General features: G+C 38.7%; 2 protein-coding genes across 2 annotated transcripts in view; one reads left to right on the top strand and one right to left on the bottom strand.

Moving 5' to 3' along the window:
• LOC124058930 (limbic system associated membrane protein) overlaps positions 1–15,582 on the bottom strand; it is a 404,356-nt gene that overhangs the window by 349,480 nt on the left and 39,294 nt on the right. The window lies entirely within an intron of this gene.
• Positions 10,928–15,147, top strand: LOC124058929 (serine/threonine-protein kinase pim-2-like). The gene is made up of 8 exons (XM_046388566.1): positions 10,928–10,976; positions 11,749–12,147; positions 12,505–12,596; positions 12,692–12,739; positions 13,383–13,604; positions 13,910–14,087; positions 14,208–14,396; positions 14,521–15,147. Exons 2-8 carry the CDS (start codon positions 11,754–11,756, stop codon positions 14,610–14,612), a joined length of 1,215 nt encoding a protein of 404 aa, XP_046244522.1. The 5' UTR covers positions 10,928–10,976; positions 11,749–11,753; the 3' UTR covers positions 14,613–15,147.

The raw sequence follows: 15,582 nt of genomic DNA on the forward strand, positions 1-15,582 counted from the left end.
ATCAGTCACGCGGATGAAATGTAAATGCTGTCTATCTTGGCATGCAGAGTGGTTGCTGTCATACATTATGCATGACACTACATTGACAGGTGTGCCTTTTAAGACTGCAGTCATGGCTGGTTTCACAACTCTAAAATAATGTGTGTTGCTTGTGAGCAACCTTGGTGTAATAAAATCATCATCGTAGGATTAATTTTAGCTTCTGTGGTAAGTTTTGAAATTAGTAGTTCTGTTCATTGTGTACATACAGGCAGTATATACACAGCAAAAGAAAATACTTCGCTTCAGATAAACTAGAGATAGCAGGGGAAATAAAAGGCATAAATAAATGCATAACATGAGAACATGAGAATAAGGGAAGTAATCCACCTCAATGTGAACCCCATGTGAACAGGAGACTCTGATCCCCCTTCCTTGGAATGGCTTGATGGAAAATCTCAAGACAAGAGTGCTCCAGGCATTTCATTTCACTACCATCCACTATAGCTGCCATCAGTCTACTCTACTTTATTTTCAATAAAAGTATGCTACAGTGTGAAATGTGATTTATAACACAGCACTGACTGAGTCTGCCTGGTTTCCTCAGGCTGTTTGTTTCAGAACCCTGGGGTCCTGATGACAAAGACTTCAGCAGCATAAGACTGTAGCTGTAAGCGCACTACAGGCCATAAGCCTCCTGTGGACTTATTAACACAGCCTGAGTCTTAAACTACAGCACACACTGCTTGTTTCAGCTGCATAATTCTGGCCTGCAATACAGGAACCCTAAAGGTTTAATTCTTGATTCCAGCCCTTCAATTTCCATCATGTCACAAGAGAATAAAGCCACCTGTCCATTTAATTACAACAAAATGATGATGTTTCTGCAGTAAATTTTTCTTGTAGAAGGCCCAGATTTGATGCTTAGCCAGATTTCAAGTTTGGCCACAAACCTGAGGAAAACAGCCAAGTGGCAGCCATGTACTGGCTCTGGTTGTAAGTTTGCTGTTGCTTCAAATGCCTATCGGCTCACTTCTATTCCTCAAACTTGATAATCCATGAAGCTGCTTCTCACAGTATACAGTACATACCAGTTGCCTGAGTATGGTCCACCCTTTCAAGTTGACTCCATCTCTCAGAACAATTTGCAGTTAGAGTCTCCTAAAACGTCTGCACTTGAAACAAGCTGTAAATGTCTTTAAATGTGCTCAAACCTATTACTAAAAACAACTGAATGACCTGATCACAGATCTGTGTCTGAACATCACACCTACACTACACTGTACTTGTTCTTAGTCCTTTAAACTTGCACACACAGACAAGAGGCAAAAAATGCAAGTGAAATGTCTTAAAAGATATTGGATGAATTGATCGAAATTTAGTACAGGAATTCACTTTTAATCTAACTATTAACTCAAACTTTCTTGATAACTATTCACGTGTAAAAATATTCACATACCCATCAGTGTAAGCCAATGTGTTTATGTATAATTAGAAAATATGAACATGTCAATACTGTACATTAAATGGTGCACATGGTAAATAGCCATGCTGGTGGCTCTGTGAGACTACACTTTGGTACAGAGGTTGACATACCCCTCAGTTGGACTGTTTAGCAGTACCCTGTGTTTCCTGTGTTACTGTGAGATTGTCATCTGCTGTGTTACTTTTGCTTTACACGTCCTGTCTTGGTCTGCTTCCTACCACTGTGATTACTAGCTCCACCCTGATTAGTTTCACCTGTGTCTTGTTACCTCCCATTCATATGCACTCCTGTTCCCCTAGTGTATGTTGCCAGTTCGCCATGTTCGCTTGTACAGTACGTTCCAGTAATTTCCCTTACTACTCACGTTTTTGGACTCTTTCATGGTTTGTGCTTTTGTCTTACCTTATAGATTTGTATTTCTATGTTGACAGCCTCTTTTGTGTTCCGAACTGGCGTCTATTTATTAATGGGTCTGATATCCTGGTTCTGCATCCAGTTTTTGGGTCATGTTCTCTGAGCCTCATCCAAAATAACAGAGGAGCTTTGATCAAAATTTTAATGTCTGCATAGCATGCCAACATGTGCACAGTAACAATGCAAACAAGGCTAATGTTAACAAGACAATCCAATTCAGTTTTGTTAATTCTTTTGACTCCCTTACACTTAGTCTTTGTATTCCACCAACTCTCAGAACTCAGGTTTCATGAAGGCCACTTTCTAAACACAGACATCTGCCAGTTACACAGGCCTGACACCGATTTATTTGGGAAATAACATGCTGGTTTCCTTTCTGCCTACTGTACAGACAGTAGAGTCGCAATTAACTTTGACAGCGCAACTAGCCATGGCCTCCTTGACTCCAGTTATCCTTAACAACTTAGCACCATGGACAGAGACAGTGCAGCAGTGCAGCACGGAACGTTGTTCACTGCTATTAAGAGAAAACTCAGAGAAGATGTTTTTGCGCTCCACAGTACACGAGCAATTATCAGTGTTACCTCCTGCTCTGCCCTAGTATCCATTTCAATTTATTCTGCTTTGCTTCATGAGTTAACGTTACCCACACACACACAAATACACACACACACACACACATACACACACACACACAGATTTCCGCATACCCCTTTCTAATCTATCCTGACTATTGTTGCAAGGAAAAACATCTACAAACTCACTTTAAAAGTAAAAAAAAGAAGCTAACCAGAGAAATGTCTCTAACGTATTAATAAAGAGCACTGCTTGTCTCGAGTTCAAAGCTCCACATGTTCCAGAAAGTAAATTTAAGAAAAGAAGAAATAATAAATTCATTATAACTTTACTCAAAGGCTCAAAGTACAATACAAAGCATTCTGTGCTCCTTTGTGTATTCTTCATTCAAACTCACAGATTACACTACACAGAAAACTACACAGATTTGATACTTAAAATCAATGTAAAAATGTACATCTACAATATACCCTTGCATTTCCACTACTGTACCTTAATGTTATGAGTATAAACAGAAGGCTTTACAAGATTGTGGTAGACAAGAGAGCTCTACACACTGCAACTTAATAAAACAGATTCAAACAGACAAAACACAGATTAAGAAAACATTTTCATCAATTTAAAAATAAATACTTCTGCACCATTTAGGAAACGAGCTGCCAAAACATACAACACAACCAAATACACACTACAAATTCAAAGACAACCAAACTGTTTCCAGAGAGAGAAAAAAATGCTTGTTTTGGCTCCAATTTGTGACTTATGAAGAAAGTCAAGCCCGTGTATCATCAGTTTATGATTTATGGTGTGCACTGACATCATGTTAATGCTCAACTCTGTGAAAAAAATGAGTGCTGCAAGTACCTTGCAGAACCAAAAGGCAGAATTCTATGAGATAAGCTAAGCAAATAGGGGAATTAGGAGCAAAAGGTGAAAGTAAATTAAATCCCTAAGAAAACAAAGCATTCCACAATCCATAATCTGTTTCACCTCATAAATACATAACATATTCATGACTGTGCCCATGATGCTTGCAATATTAGAACTTTTTATTTCTCTTCTTCACCATATTAAATGGCTGAAATCAAAGCCACAGCTGACTCCGGGTCTGAATCATTTGATGCCATTATTTTGCTTGTTCTCTATTCCCTACAATCCCTCCTTATGCTTTGTTAAACTGCTGGAACTTTGAATTATCTTCCCTGAGGAAACCTACACATGCTAATAAGAGACAAGACAAATGTTTCCCCAAATGAATTGTATTAAAACAGCTGTTATTGAAGCTAGTGTCTTCTGTACTGTAACAACAGATGGACCATTTGATTTAGGAGTTTGTTAAGAATTCTTTTTCACAGCTCTGACTATGCTGTGTTAACTACTGTGTGTGATCTTTCTGGTGCAGTTTTTCATTGAAGATTACTAAAAACGGGTTACAGAAAAACAGCAAACGCTTGAAAAAAATTGATGCTGAAAATGCATCTACAACCAAAAGATATTTGTAAGAATTAAAAATGGGTGAAAAAGAAAATAAAAAAAAAGACAAGAAAGAAGGAAGATGGAAGATAATGCCCTGTCAAAAGCATCAGTTATATTCACTAAAACAGTATAATGTGGTATTAAGAAAACTCCAGAGATGCTTAAGGGAAACATATGTTTAAGTCAGTATGGCCATTTGAATGTTCGTTTCTGGCGGATTCCCCTCTGGCCACCGTGACAGTCCTCATATGGTGCTTTAAGCGGAAATGTCAACATCAGCATACATAAATGCTTACAGTGACTATGGGGATGTTTATAAGGTACAATGCTGAATGTATTCACCAACAAGTTTAGCATATTATCATGCTAGCATTTGCTTATTAGCCCTGAACAAAAAGTACAGCAGAGGCTGATGGGAGTGCATAAGTTTCACAAATCATGAAACAAAGTAGAGGACAAATTAGAAGTTTGTCCTAACGTTGGCAGTGGATTAAAAATGGATCTCCAAAGTTATTATAATTCATCCTGAGGGGGTCTGCATCAGATGTCATGAAAATCCATTCAACAAACATTCATTCAGTACACACAAGTTAATCTTATGACAGCACACAAGGAAACAAAATCTTCTAGGGCAAGTTGATGATCAAAGTTACATCCACTAAAAGTACTTTTTGGTTACTAGCAGGCCTCAGTTTCCTGTTCTTAGATGACAGGATAAGAGCCTGCTGTAGTCCTTTTCTGCTGTAGTCCATTCGAGTAAAGGTTTCACATGACCTGCATTTAGAACAACTTTATTCAGAGGTCTTACATTCATTTTTGGCTTCTTTATTTAAAAAAAGCAAATTCTTTGCAGACTCTCTGTAAGGGGTGGCTGTGTGTGAAATCAGAGAGATGAAGATACCTAAACCTCGCTGGAGCCAAGAAGTATTTCACTAAGATCAAATTTTTTGCCTGAACCATAACAGAACCTCTTGACGATGTCTGCTCTTGTTCATGCATTTAATTATTGCCTTGTAATTGGCTGATTCAATTTTTGCCTTTATAAGCAGAAGCAGCTAACAAAGTGGCCCCTGAGTGTATTTCAGTGGACAAATAAAAAACTTCTGGTGCACAAGAGGAAATTTTAGTAAAGTCATTACAGTTCATTTTCTGGACTTTTGGACATGAACGTCTGTACAAACTGTTAATCACAATCCATTCAATTGTTACTGAGATATTTCAGTCTGTCCTACAACAGAACAGTTTGCTCAAGAGAATCACACTAATACATCAATTTTTGACACTTTAATTGAATTTTTTTTACTTAGGCTGCACAGTGGTTAGCACTGTTGCCTCATAGCAAGAGGGTTCCAGGTTCGAATAATGGTCTGAGCCCTTCTGTGTGTAGTTTCTCCCTTTGTCTGCCAGTGCCTGGTTTTGTCTGGGTACTCCTCCCACAAAACAAGCACATCAGGTTAATTGGCTACTCTACATTGATCCTAGGTGGATGGATGGAATACTTAATGAATATAGGACTTGCATCTAAGTTTTGTTCTGATCAGATTGTGTTCATCCTTAAATCAGCAGTTCTATCAATCCTCTACAGCCATGAAATACAGATAAGCTGTGAGGCCCTGTATACCAGGGTAAAGTCGGGAATTTGTTTGAAAAAGAGCCAAGTTCAGATGAAACAGAGTTACTTCATCTAAATTCTACTGTGCGTGCATGTGTTCATTTTCACTTACTCGTGGTTAATTACTGCTTCTGAACACACTGTTATTGACAGTCTGTGTGTGGTAGAGAGGCAGTACTTACGTGACACCAATCTCAGCTAACTGGTCAACTATCGTCTCAAAACAGAACTAAGAAACGTTGAATTAATACATGTTATACTAACAATGCACTGCACACAGTGCTTTACAGTCAAGAATCAGCAGACCATGGTGTTAATTAATGGTCTTTTCTTGGCTGGGTAACCTCTGTAAAACCAAAGGAAAGTGTGTGTTTATGTGTTTAGAATTTTCAGAATATCAGAGAAGAAACAACAACACTATACCTTACTAATATGATCATGAGCTTATAAATATGCAATTTGCTTTAATTTTGCTGATTTTCACGACGCCAACATGTATTTTCTAAGCCAATCTGTGTTTGTATTTTGTTTTAGAAATGTCATTCATGAGGTTTGTTTGGACAGGAAGTAGATCAGATCAGATCTCAAATCAGAGTAACAAATGTGAGATTTATATTGTGCGTGTGTATTATATGGTTGATAAGTAACTGAATATTTACTTTGATTTCAGTATCAAGATTAATACATCAAGTCGTCATCATCATCATCATCGAGTACTAATTCTGCAGCCTTGTAATATCTCTTATCTGTTTGTTTTGTCACATACCCTATAAGAGAACAAGACTCTTTTGAAACCCAGACTTTGTACGGCTCATGTGCCCCAGAGGACATCATTGCGGACTGTAGAGCCTAGTTTTTTCTTGACGCAGTGTCCCCGTTAATTGTGCATGTGCCAAAAGTCATTGGGACGCTTGTTTCAAGAGCATTGGGGTTTCGAGTGGACATTTTTTTAGATGAGGACTGTGTTTTTTTCTACTTGGTTGAAAACTAAACACTCAGACCTTGGCACATGGCATTAGTTGATTACAATACAAAAAAGAACATGACTGCTACTGATAAAAACAAATAAAGTAAAAAGTAAATAGATTTTACAAGACTATTACATACGGCCCTTGCCAAAAGAGTTCACACAATGCTGATTAAACGTCTCTCTGTACTTCCGTATGCTAAAAATTTTAAACTGAAGTCTGCATCGAGGTGTTTACACACCAGGAGCAACGTGTTTTCCATCAACCAGCAAAGATTAGTTTGCCAGAGCTGAAGAGGGAGCAAAGGTAGTGGAGGACTGGACTGATGAGTATGGCAGAGCCTATGGCATCATAAGCAGGTCAACAGCATTTGTGTAATTACTCTAACTGTTCAAACTTCAAACCTCTTACTTTATATGACTCTTTATTTACAAATAAGACAACGATAGCTTGAAAAAAGTAATCAAAATATGACTGCATATTGCATACTAAGGCAAGCTTACAGCATTTGCAAGTGATGAACAAAAACATGTGGCCTAGAACTGGCAAAGATACTCATCAGCTAGTAACTTTAGTGTGCCAGTGTCACAGGCTCAGGAAGCATGGAGCAGTTGCATCTTCTGGTTAGTTGTACGGAAACTTCTTTAATAAAACAAATTCTGAGCAAATTTTGTAAAGTGAGTCAAAATTGATTTTGACGAATAATGGCTGTGGTCAGTAAGGATGCACATTTGAACAATTTCTCTAAAAGATAAAAGTAGACATCAAGCAAAGACCAAGTTATTTGAAAGATAAACTAAATAACATAAATGAATGACTTAACTTAATCAGTGTCACTATTGAGCAAATGGCTCAGCAAATTCCAACCTATACTGAGGATATGAAATGGCTGATAGTATCAGTTGTCACTGTCGCGCAGCATTCCATTATACATCCTCATGTAAGGGTAATAGGTTCATGAGCTAATAACAATAACTCATGCAAATCTGTAGGTTATTACTGAGCTGTGACATTGGTTTTAGCATGAATTACATGTTGCACATTGGGTGCATTTCTTTGTCTTGAAGAGAAAATTAAATGTTCTTTATTTCTCCATGGCTATAAATGCAGTGTTTCACTTAACTCTGCATCAAGTATAATGGGTTAAAGAAATGGAACTAAATTGCTTTAATCGTTTACACACATCATGTCTATACGACAGTCCTCCCTCTTGATGCTGTGACGACTGCACCAAAAATCATTTCAATAGTTTTAAAGAAACTTTTGAAAATACTCCCAATTTGATTTGACAAAGATAGAACCTTTAGGCCTGTTCCTTATATGCTCCAAAATCAGTACTGCACGGTACCCAAGGTGTTTGTGACAGTTTTAATTCTACTTTTAATTACATACTGAATAGTTCTCGGTTTAGAGTTTTAGAGCTCCACAGACTTGCTAGTGAAAAAAAAAAAACAAATGGCATTAGTTGATTAGAATACAACCGATAAAAATAAATAAATTAAAAAGTAAATAAATTTTGTGTGAGGAGAAAAGTGGAGACACAGAAGCGTTTTTGGGGTGCAGACAAACACCAGTAACTTCCATATTAGCACACAAAAGGAGACACAGATCTAACATTTAATATTTGTAATCTGTACCAAAAAATACCTAAACTGCTTGAAGGCTATTGGGTGGAAGGGGATGTGTATTGATGCTGGTTTGCTTGAAAATAAACAAGACCACTGTGTGAACATAAACAGTTTTAATACAGTAAATGTATGTAAATATTTATTCACCTGTTTTGAAGAACTCGGACACAGTGATCATGTTTCAAATCAGTTTTTTCTGTCTGTCTGACTCTTACAATACACGCTCCTTTTCCTACTCTTCCTCTCGTACAGCTCTGATAGATGTCTGAGTGTGGAAGCTTAAAGTGGAGATCTGAGCTCCACAGCAGAAACCTTTTAACTGTATTAAACTGTCACACCACCTTTCTTCATGCAGCTCACAGACATCGAGGGTTTTAACGTGGCAGCTGGAGGACTAAATCTTTGCCTCTCTTGGTTCACCTTGTCTCCCTCTCTGTGTCAAGTGATCTCCCTCATGCAGCCTGTAAAAAGTTATTTCTGGTATTAAAAATCATGACATAATTAAATAACATCTTCAACACAATTACTGGCATTTAGGTCAATTTGAGAATAAATAGGTACTTAAAGGTTCATTCAGGGGTTCCTGAATGTAGCGCCATCTAACATCAGAACAGCAGAACATAATTCATCTAGTTGAGTTACCAGGAAATTGCTGATTGAGAGCTGATTGCTGATTGAAGATGAAGTTTGTGTTTATGTTTAACTCTGGCTTTGTTTGCCAGATTCTCAAGCAGGCAAGACAATTTCACAAACAAGTCCTATGACAAAGACCGAGGTGGGTAACAAACCTCAGTATGTTCTTGGGTATTAATTATAATGTGAAAGGATGGTTGAAAAATCTACAAGCAACATGAAAAGAGGATCCAGGAATACTTACTGTCACGTTATGTGTCAAGAAAAGATGTTTGGACCAAGGGAAAGAGCACCGATGGGAGTAACTGTGTATAAAGGTGTTTGTGTTGGCCTGTGTCGCAGACACAAACCTTTCAGTGAGGCTGTTTTTAATGCCACAGACAACGACATCCCCGGGCTGCCAAACAGGAAAGGCTCCTGGTTCTCTGAGGCAGGAAACACACACAGGGACCTCAGTCTGAACATAACTTCTGACACTGAATTTAATTCAAACTGCCAACTTCTCCTGAGAAGATCTGATGTTTGACATGCAGCATTTGTTTTGTTAGTTATATTGAAAGTATCTGTCAGTGACCTGCACAGAGTCACTGCTGTGTCCTGTGTGCTGTGAATGTGGAGCTGACAGGTTGGAGTCACTGAAGGCTGAACAGAAAAGAAATGTGGTGCAGAAGCTGACCTGCAGGTTTGTAACCTTCCTGTTAGTGAGCAAACCGACTGAACTGATGATCCCACTGTTAAGTTTTTCTCAACACGAGTCATAGTTCAGCGTTTACTCATGTTTCCCTCCACCTACACACTGGGTCAGTCTCGTCTTTCTCTCTCCTGCATCCAGCTGTGTCTCCCTCCACCCCCCATGTTGGAGATGCTGACCTCTTCCAACACACCTGATTCAAATGAGCAGCTCGTCATCAAGCTCAGCAGACGCCTGCTAACGAGTCGTTCATTTGAATCAGGTGTGTGGGAGCACCTAAAACATGCAGGGGCAGGACCGACAAACACTGGATCAGAGACACATGACTGCAAAGACATTTTTAATTTAATATGTTTTAAATAATTGTGGTGTGGGCTGCTCAGCTGATGGACTCTCATGTATGATGATGATCACAGCTGTGTGTGAAGCCACCTCATAATCCCTGCCTGTTCAAAGCATTTCTCAGAGTAACTCATCATGATCAGTTCAACACATCTTGTATCTACCCAGGAAGTGTGCTGTTTTTGTGTGTGCAGCTTGCCAACAGCTTTAGCAACATCTCCACTTAGCATTGTGGGACACTCTGGTTGCAAGGGCAGAGTGTGTATGTTTAGGCAGGTGTATAAGTAAACAAACAGGTAGACTGTACATCAGGAGCATGCAGCCTAACTAATGTAACTACTTTCCTTTTAACCTTCAGTTTACAGATGGACACATCAACCAACAAGTTTTCACATTTATCAGAAGTTTCTGTGATTTTGAGTGAATGTTAGTGTAGACTTGTCGGGCCAGGACTGTCCAGACATGCATGTAACGCTCTGAAGAGGATTACCCTCAGTTTTAAGTGTTGTGTCATTGTTTCAGATCATAGGACCTTTGTCCTGTATAAATATGACAGTTTTCTGGCTTGTTTAGTTTCTTTGCAAATAAACTCATTTCAATCCACAAATCCATTTCCAATGTCTTCTGTCTAATACTCACTGGGGACACGACATTAGCTGTACCAAATGGCCAAAAAAATAAACTGATCAACAAATGCAGTCAAAATGAATAAATGCTGAAATTATGTCTTTGTTTCAAATGGTTTGTGTGCAAAAATAAACTAACAGTGAAAAGAAAAGAGTGAAAACAAAACTTTGTCTTTGGGTTCCCCTGATGACACTGTATAATCTTTTCAGCTTGGACTTTGACTATTTTGTGTTTGATGGCCATTTGTTTAAAGTACTTTAATATTATTATTATTTTATTCCAGGTCACTATGGTAATTTCAGCCTGTGTTCTAGTAGCGATGTCATGGAATGGAACTCGACACATTAAAGGCATCAAGGGTCTTAGAACAAAGACACAGACAGGTTCTACATGAACTAACAGTCAGTAGTTCAGCAGGTAAGCAGTTGAGCACAGCTTCTGGATATTCAGAGAAACGTATTTTCTCCTTGAGAGCGTTTACAGAATAACACGTTCACGAACAAGTTAAAGACTTTTCATTCTTCGGACAACACGAGCAATTCAGGTGAGTGTGAAACTCTCAAACAGCTGCAGCTGCAGTTCATGGATTACAAAAAACCTTCCTATGAAATCATTTTGACTGTAGTTCAGTATATTTTGATTAATACAAGTTAAGACGTCAACAAATACATGAAAATATGTTAATTAAATTGAAAGAACTCCCATGCAACTAGTTTTATTTCAAGTATTTCTAAATTTTAAGTACCTTCTTGATTCTAGTGCAGAAATCCTCCTTATTCTTTTGTGTTTCAAGATACAGACTTTTGTATGTGTCTGGAAAATTATTTGGGATATTATTAAAACCAGCAATAACAGCTATAACCAGCTACAGCATTCAAACTTCATGATGAGATTGTTAAAGGAGTTTTTACTATTGTGTGTGAACATGACTTTGTGGTAAAGTGTGTGTGAAAAGGCAGTAACAAGTGTAACTTTAGTAAAAATATCAGTTTAACACAGAAAATAATTTGCATTCAAAATTTTATGCAAATAAAAGAAAAAAAAAGAATAAAAAGCGAAATGTACCTGCAGATAAACAAAGTACTCATTACATATTATCATTGTTACATTTATATATCAGCAGCATTTTAATATCAAAGCTGATATTATTTTGTCTACTCTTGACTACTTAATACGTATGGTCTTCACATGCAGATTTTAGTAACTACTGCTGTAAAAATATAACACAGAATTGTGCTCAAAAAAGTTTATGTCACAGACCTGAAATTCACTCTTAGAAACTGTCAATCATCAGATAAGATTTGTCTTATTTGTAGAGAGCATGGCCAGCACCTCCAAAGACAACGGTGGCGACCAATGTAAGGTTGTGACCAAGAAAAGGAAGGCCTGCACAGATCTGGAAATGCAGAGAAAAAAACGAAAGACTGCCAGCAACCCCATCAAGGGGTCAGCAGAGGCTGTGCTGACTCAGGGGACCAAAAGAAAGTCCAGCTTCCAAAGAGAGTCCCCCAGTAAGAAGCAGAGGGTTGGAAGCACTGACACCAACACCAACACTGCTGAACCCAGCAAAGTGTCTGAGGAGGAGACCAGTGTTGACCTGCGGCTAGCAGTAGACACTCCCAGGACATCGGAGAGCTCCAAAAGCTCTTCGACCTCCAATAACTTGTCTACTCCCAAGAACTGGATCATATCCAACTCAGAGACTGCAAGCAGAGGTAAGCTAATAGTGCAGAAGAAAATCAGATGACCACTTGTTCTTTTGACTTTTTGATTTTTGCACCAGTTCAACAAACAACATAAAACATTTTAACTAATGAGACCATGTAATCCTATTTCCAAAAATGTCAGTATATTTTTTGTTATTTGAAACTGCCATTAAAAGAAACCAGATGTTTTGAATTAACAAATGAAGAATATTATCAGAATGATGCATAACAGTAGAAGAATTCACTAACCCAGAGGCTAACAATCGCTGATTTCAACCACAACATCTGGACACAGCTGTTGTGGTAAGATGCTCCTCATAACTATCATAAAACATGAATCTGTGTTTGTGTTTGTGTGTGTTCCAGAGTTTGAAGCCAAGTACCTGCAGCTGAACAGGCTGGGAGAAGGAGGCTTTGGTTCAGTTTATGCTGGGATTAGAAAAGCTGATTATTTACCAGTAAGTATTATGTTCCTATTCTCAACTCATACATACAAACACTGTCTCTCTGAACTCTCTGAACTAACAAAAATACTGATGATTCTGTCCTGTAGGTGGCGATCAAACACATCCCCCAAGCTAAAGTGAAGGTTCAACTGGCTGTGAGTGATTTGAACTGATGTCTCAGTATTAACTCTTAAAACATCCTTGATTTTTTTTCTCACTTTCCCATTACTTTGGTGTTCAATGCGCGCACAGGCGCCCATCTATTAACACCATTACCCTCATGTATAAAGATGGATGACACATCTTCGCGTATCCAGTAGACAAAAATTAAGCTAAAATATCCTGGACAGGAGCTCTGCCATCTTGTGATGGCAATGTCATGTGGAGCCAGAGTCTGCACCTTCAGATTCAGATTCAAGATTCAAAGCATTTATTGTCATATGTACAGTAAGGAAACAGGTTTCCCTGCACAGTGAAATTCTTACACTGATGTCAACACTGAATGCCATAAAAGTTTACGGTATATTAAAAAGATAGAATCATTTCACAAAATAGGCCATTTGAGAAGGTGTTCCTGGCCATACACTCGCCCAATTAATTATTTGATAGTACTCAGCTCTCAACTGGGGCCTTTTACCCTTACAATGATTAAAACCAAACTAAACATGACACAGCAGTCAGCTTCAAAGAAGCAGTTGAGATGTTTTGGCTTCACTTCTGAGAAGCTGTCATGTCATCCATCATTAAATACGGTCAATGATTAAAACACACATTTGTTCTGTATACTTTCTCCTTTAGGACATAAATGGTGAGACACACATACTGCCCACTGAGGTGCTCCTCATGAAAACAGCGGCAGGTGGACCAGAGTCAGTGGGGAAATATGCAGCCACTACCTTATTAGACTGGTATGACCTGGACCACGGGCTTGTCCTGGTCATGGAGAGACCAGTTCCCTCTGTGGACCTATGGACCCACCTGGATGAGACCAATGGTTACATGGCGGAAGCCCAGGCTAAGGTACTGAAGCTGGTTGGAGCATGTTTCTGTGTCAGTGTATGGTGTTACCCTAAAGCTGCACTGAGTCTCAACTAAAACAAAACAAAACAAAACAAAGTACTGGATTTAGTATTAATCAAACAGCACTGTGCTGTTTTTGGTATCAACACTGTTCTCAGGTCAGTTCTCTCAAATGCACTGAACTGGACTTTGAGCAACAATTTCTCTGAAAGCTGCAACAATGTCAAATAATTAGAAAGTATCACCCAGCATTCCCTGCTTCATATAATTCTAAATGAGTCTGTTTCTCCTTATCTCTATCTCAGAACATCATGAAACAGCTGGTGGATGCAGCCATTCAAATGCACTCTCAGAAAGTGTTCCATCGGGATATCAAAGCAAACAATATCCTTCTGGAAACTGGTTCTGATGTCCCTCGAGTGCGCATCATAGACTTTGGCTGTGGCTGCGTTGAGAAAAGTGAACCTTACAACAGCTACTCTGGTACGACATCTGGTTTCTACTCCTGCTCATCATGCCTTTGTAGATCTCGAGTGAGGTGATTTTGTTTAAAACTTACTCCTCATCTTTGTTTTATTTCTGCCTCTTTCTCTGTATTGACAGGAACCCTTGATTACGCCCCGCCAGAGTATTACAAAGAGAGGGAATACAAGGCCCGTCCCACCACAGTCTGGCAACTGGGCACACTACTTTATGAGCTGCTGCATGAAACCAGTGACTTTAGCACCCAGAGGTTCCTTAGGAACCAAAGGGCTTTTGTAAGTGGATTAAATGAGCTCAAAGTGTCCCAAGGTAAGACAATGCTGGTTTCAATACAGTTCTAGGTTTTGGTACTGATAGTGTGCAAGCTTTTTCCTTCCATGTTCCAAAAGGTCACTCCAGCTGACACTTTTTTCAATTCATGTCTGTCCTCCAGACTGCCTGGATTTGTTGAAGATGTGTTTGACGGCAGACCCGGACAACCGCGCTACCCTGGAAGAGATGCAGGAACATCCATGGTTCACATAAAACTGCACATTCCACCCAACAAAACATCGCCATCATCTGGATGGAACAGAAACTACTTTGCCTTAAAACTTCAGTATTTTGCATTAAACTGTGCTTCAAAAATATAAATAAATGACATAAGTCACAGTTTGTTGGTGATTTAGTAAATGTTTGGACAGGCACCTAAATACTCTCATAAAAGGTATTATGCTGATGCGATAATGATGAAAATTCTTACATACATCAATGCCTCTTTCTTCTCACACTCTGGAAAGATGTGAACTCTTTCACCAAACATCGTCTCATACTTTCTGTATTAATGACTAATTTAAAGAGTTTGGTCTGGACCTGCTCCGTTTGGAAAGTGTCATGAGATAACTTCTGTTGTCACTATATAAATAAACTATCGAACTGAACATTTTTGCTTTCACTTTTCTATTCCTGCATCAAAGTTAGGAGGTAATGTTGGTGGGCCCGCACTGATAAATAATATTTGAAGCTAATACGGTTAGAATGAAGCTAATACTATCTTATATACTCTGAGTACTTAATATGTATGGTCTTACACTCCAGTAACTATTGATGTCAAATGAATGCAGTAGAGTTAAATGTGTAGATCTACTGCAGGTGATTACTTTGTGCTTCATAATAAAAAACACAGGTTTCTGTGACAACAAGTTATTGTATAACAAATTAAATTTGTGTGAAACATTTGAGTTGCTCTCTGCATGAACCTATTTATTATACAGGCTATGGTGTAAGCACAGCAACAGCCTAGCTTGTTAGCCTTAGCTAGCTTCATAGCTTCGAGCTGTGTGAGTAGATTTCATAAACCAGCTTGTCTCAGCTGCTCCAACGCTCCACCTGACTACCAATATTTGGACTTGCCAGGGGTTGAGAGAAGTCATACACTGCAGAGATGGCGACGGCCAGGCATGCACATATTGAGCGTTACATACGGCTTATAAGAAACCTGTGGTCGACATAACGG

Source organism: Scatophagus argus, chromosome 5, assembly GCF_020382885.2.
Source record: "Scatophagus argus isolate fScaArg1 chromosome 5, fScaArg1.pri, whole genome shotgun sequence".
Classification (NCBI taxonomy): Eukaryota; Metazoa; Chordata; class Actinopteri; family Scatophagidae; genus Scatophagus; species Scatophagus argus.

What these genes read in the sequence shown, in the direction of transcription:
- LOC124058929 (XM_046388566.1), top strand. Translation starts at nt 11,754, where the DNA reads ATGGCCAGCACCTCCAAAGACAACGGTGGCGACCAATGTAAGGTTGTG. An exon ending in GAAAAGCTGATTATTTACCA is followed by an intron (nt 12,597 to 12,691) that starts GTAAGTATTATG and finishes TCTGTCCTGTAG; the next exon opens with GTGGCGATCAAACACATCCC. An exon ending in TGAGCTCAAAGTGTCCCAAG is followed by an intron (nt 14,397 to 14,520) that starts GTAAGACAATGC and finishes TCTGTCCTCCAG; the next exon opens with ACTGCCTGGATTTGTTGAAG.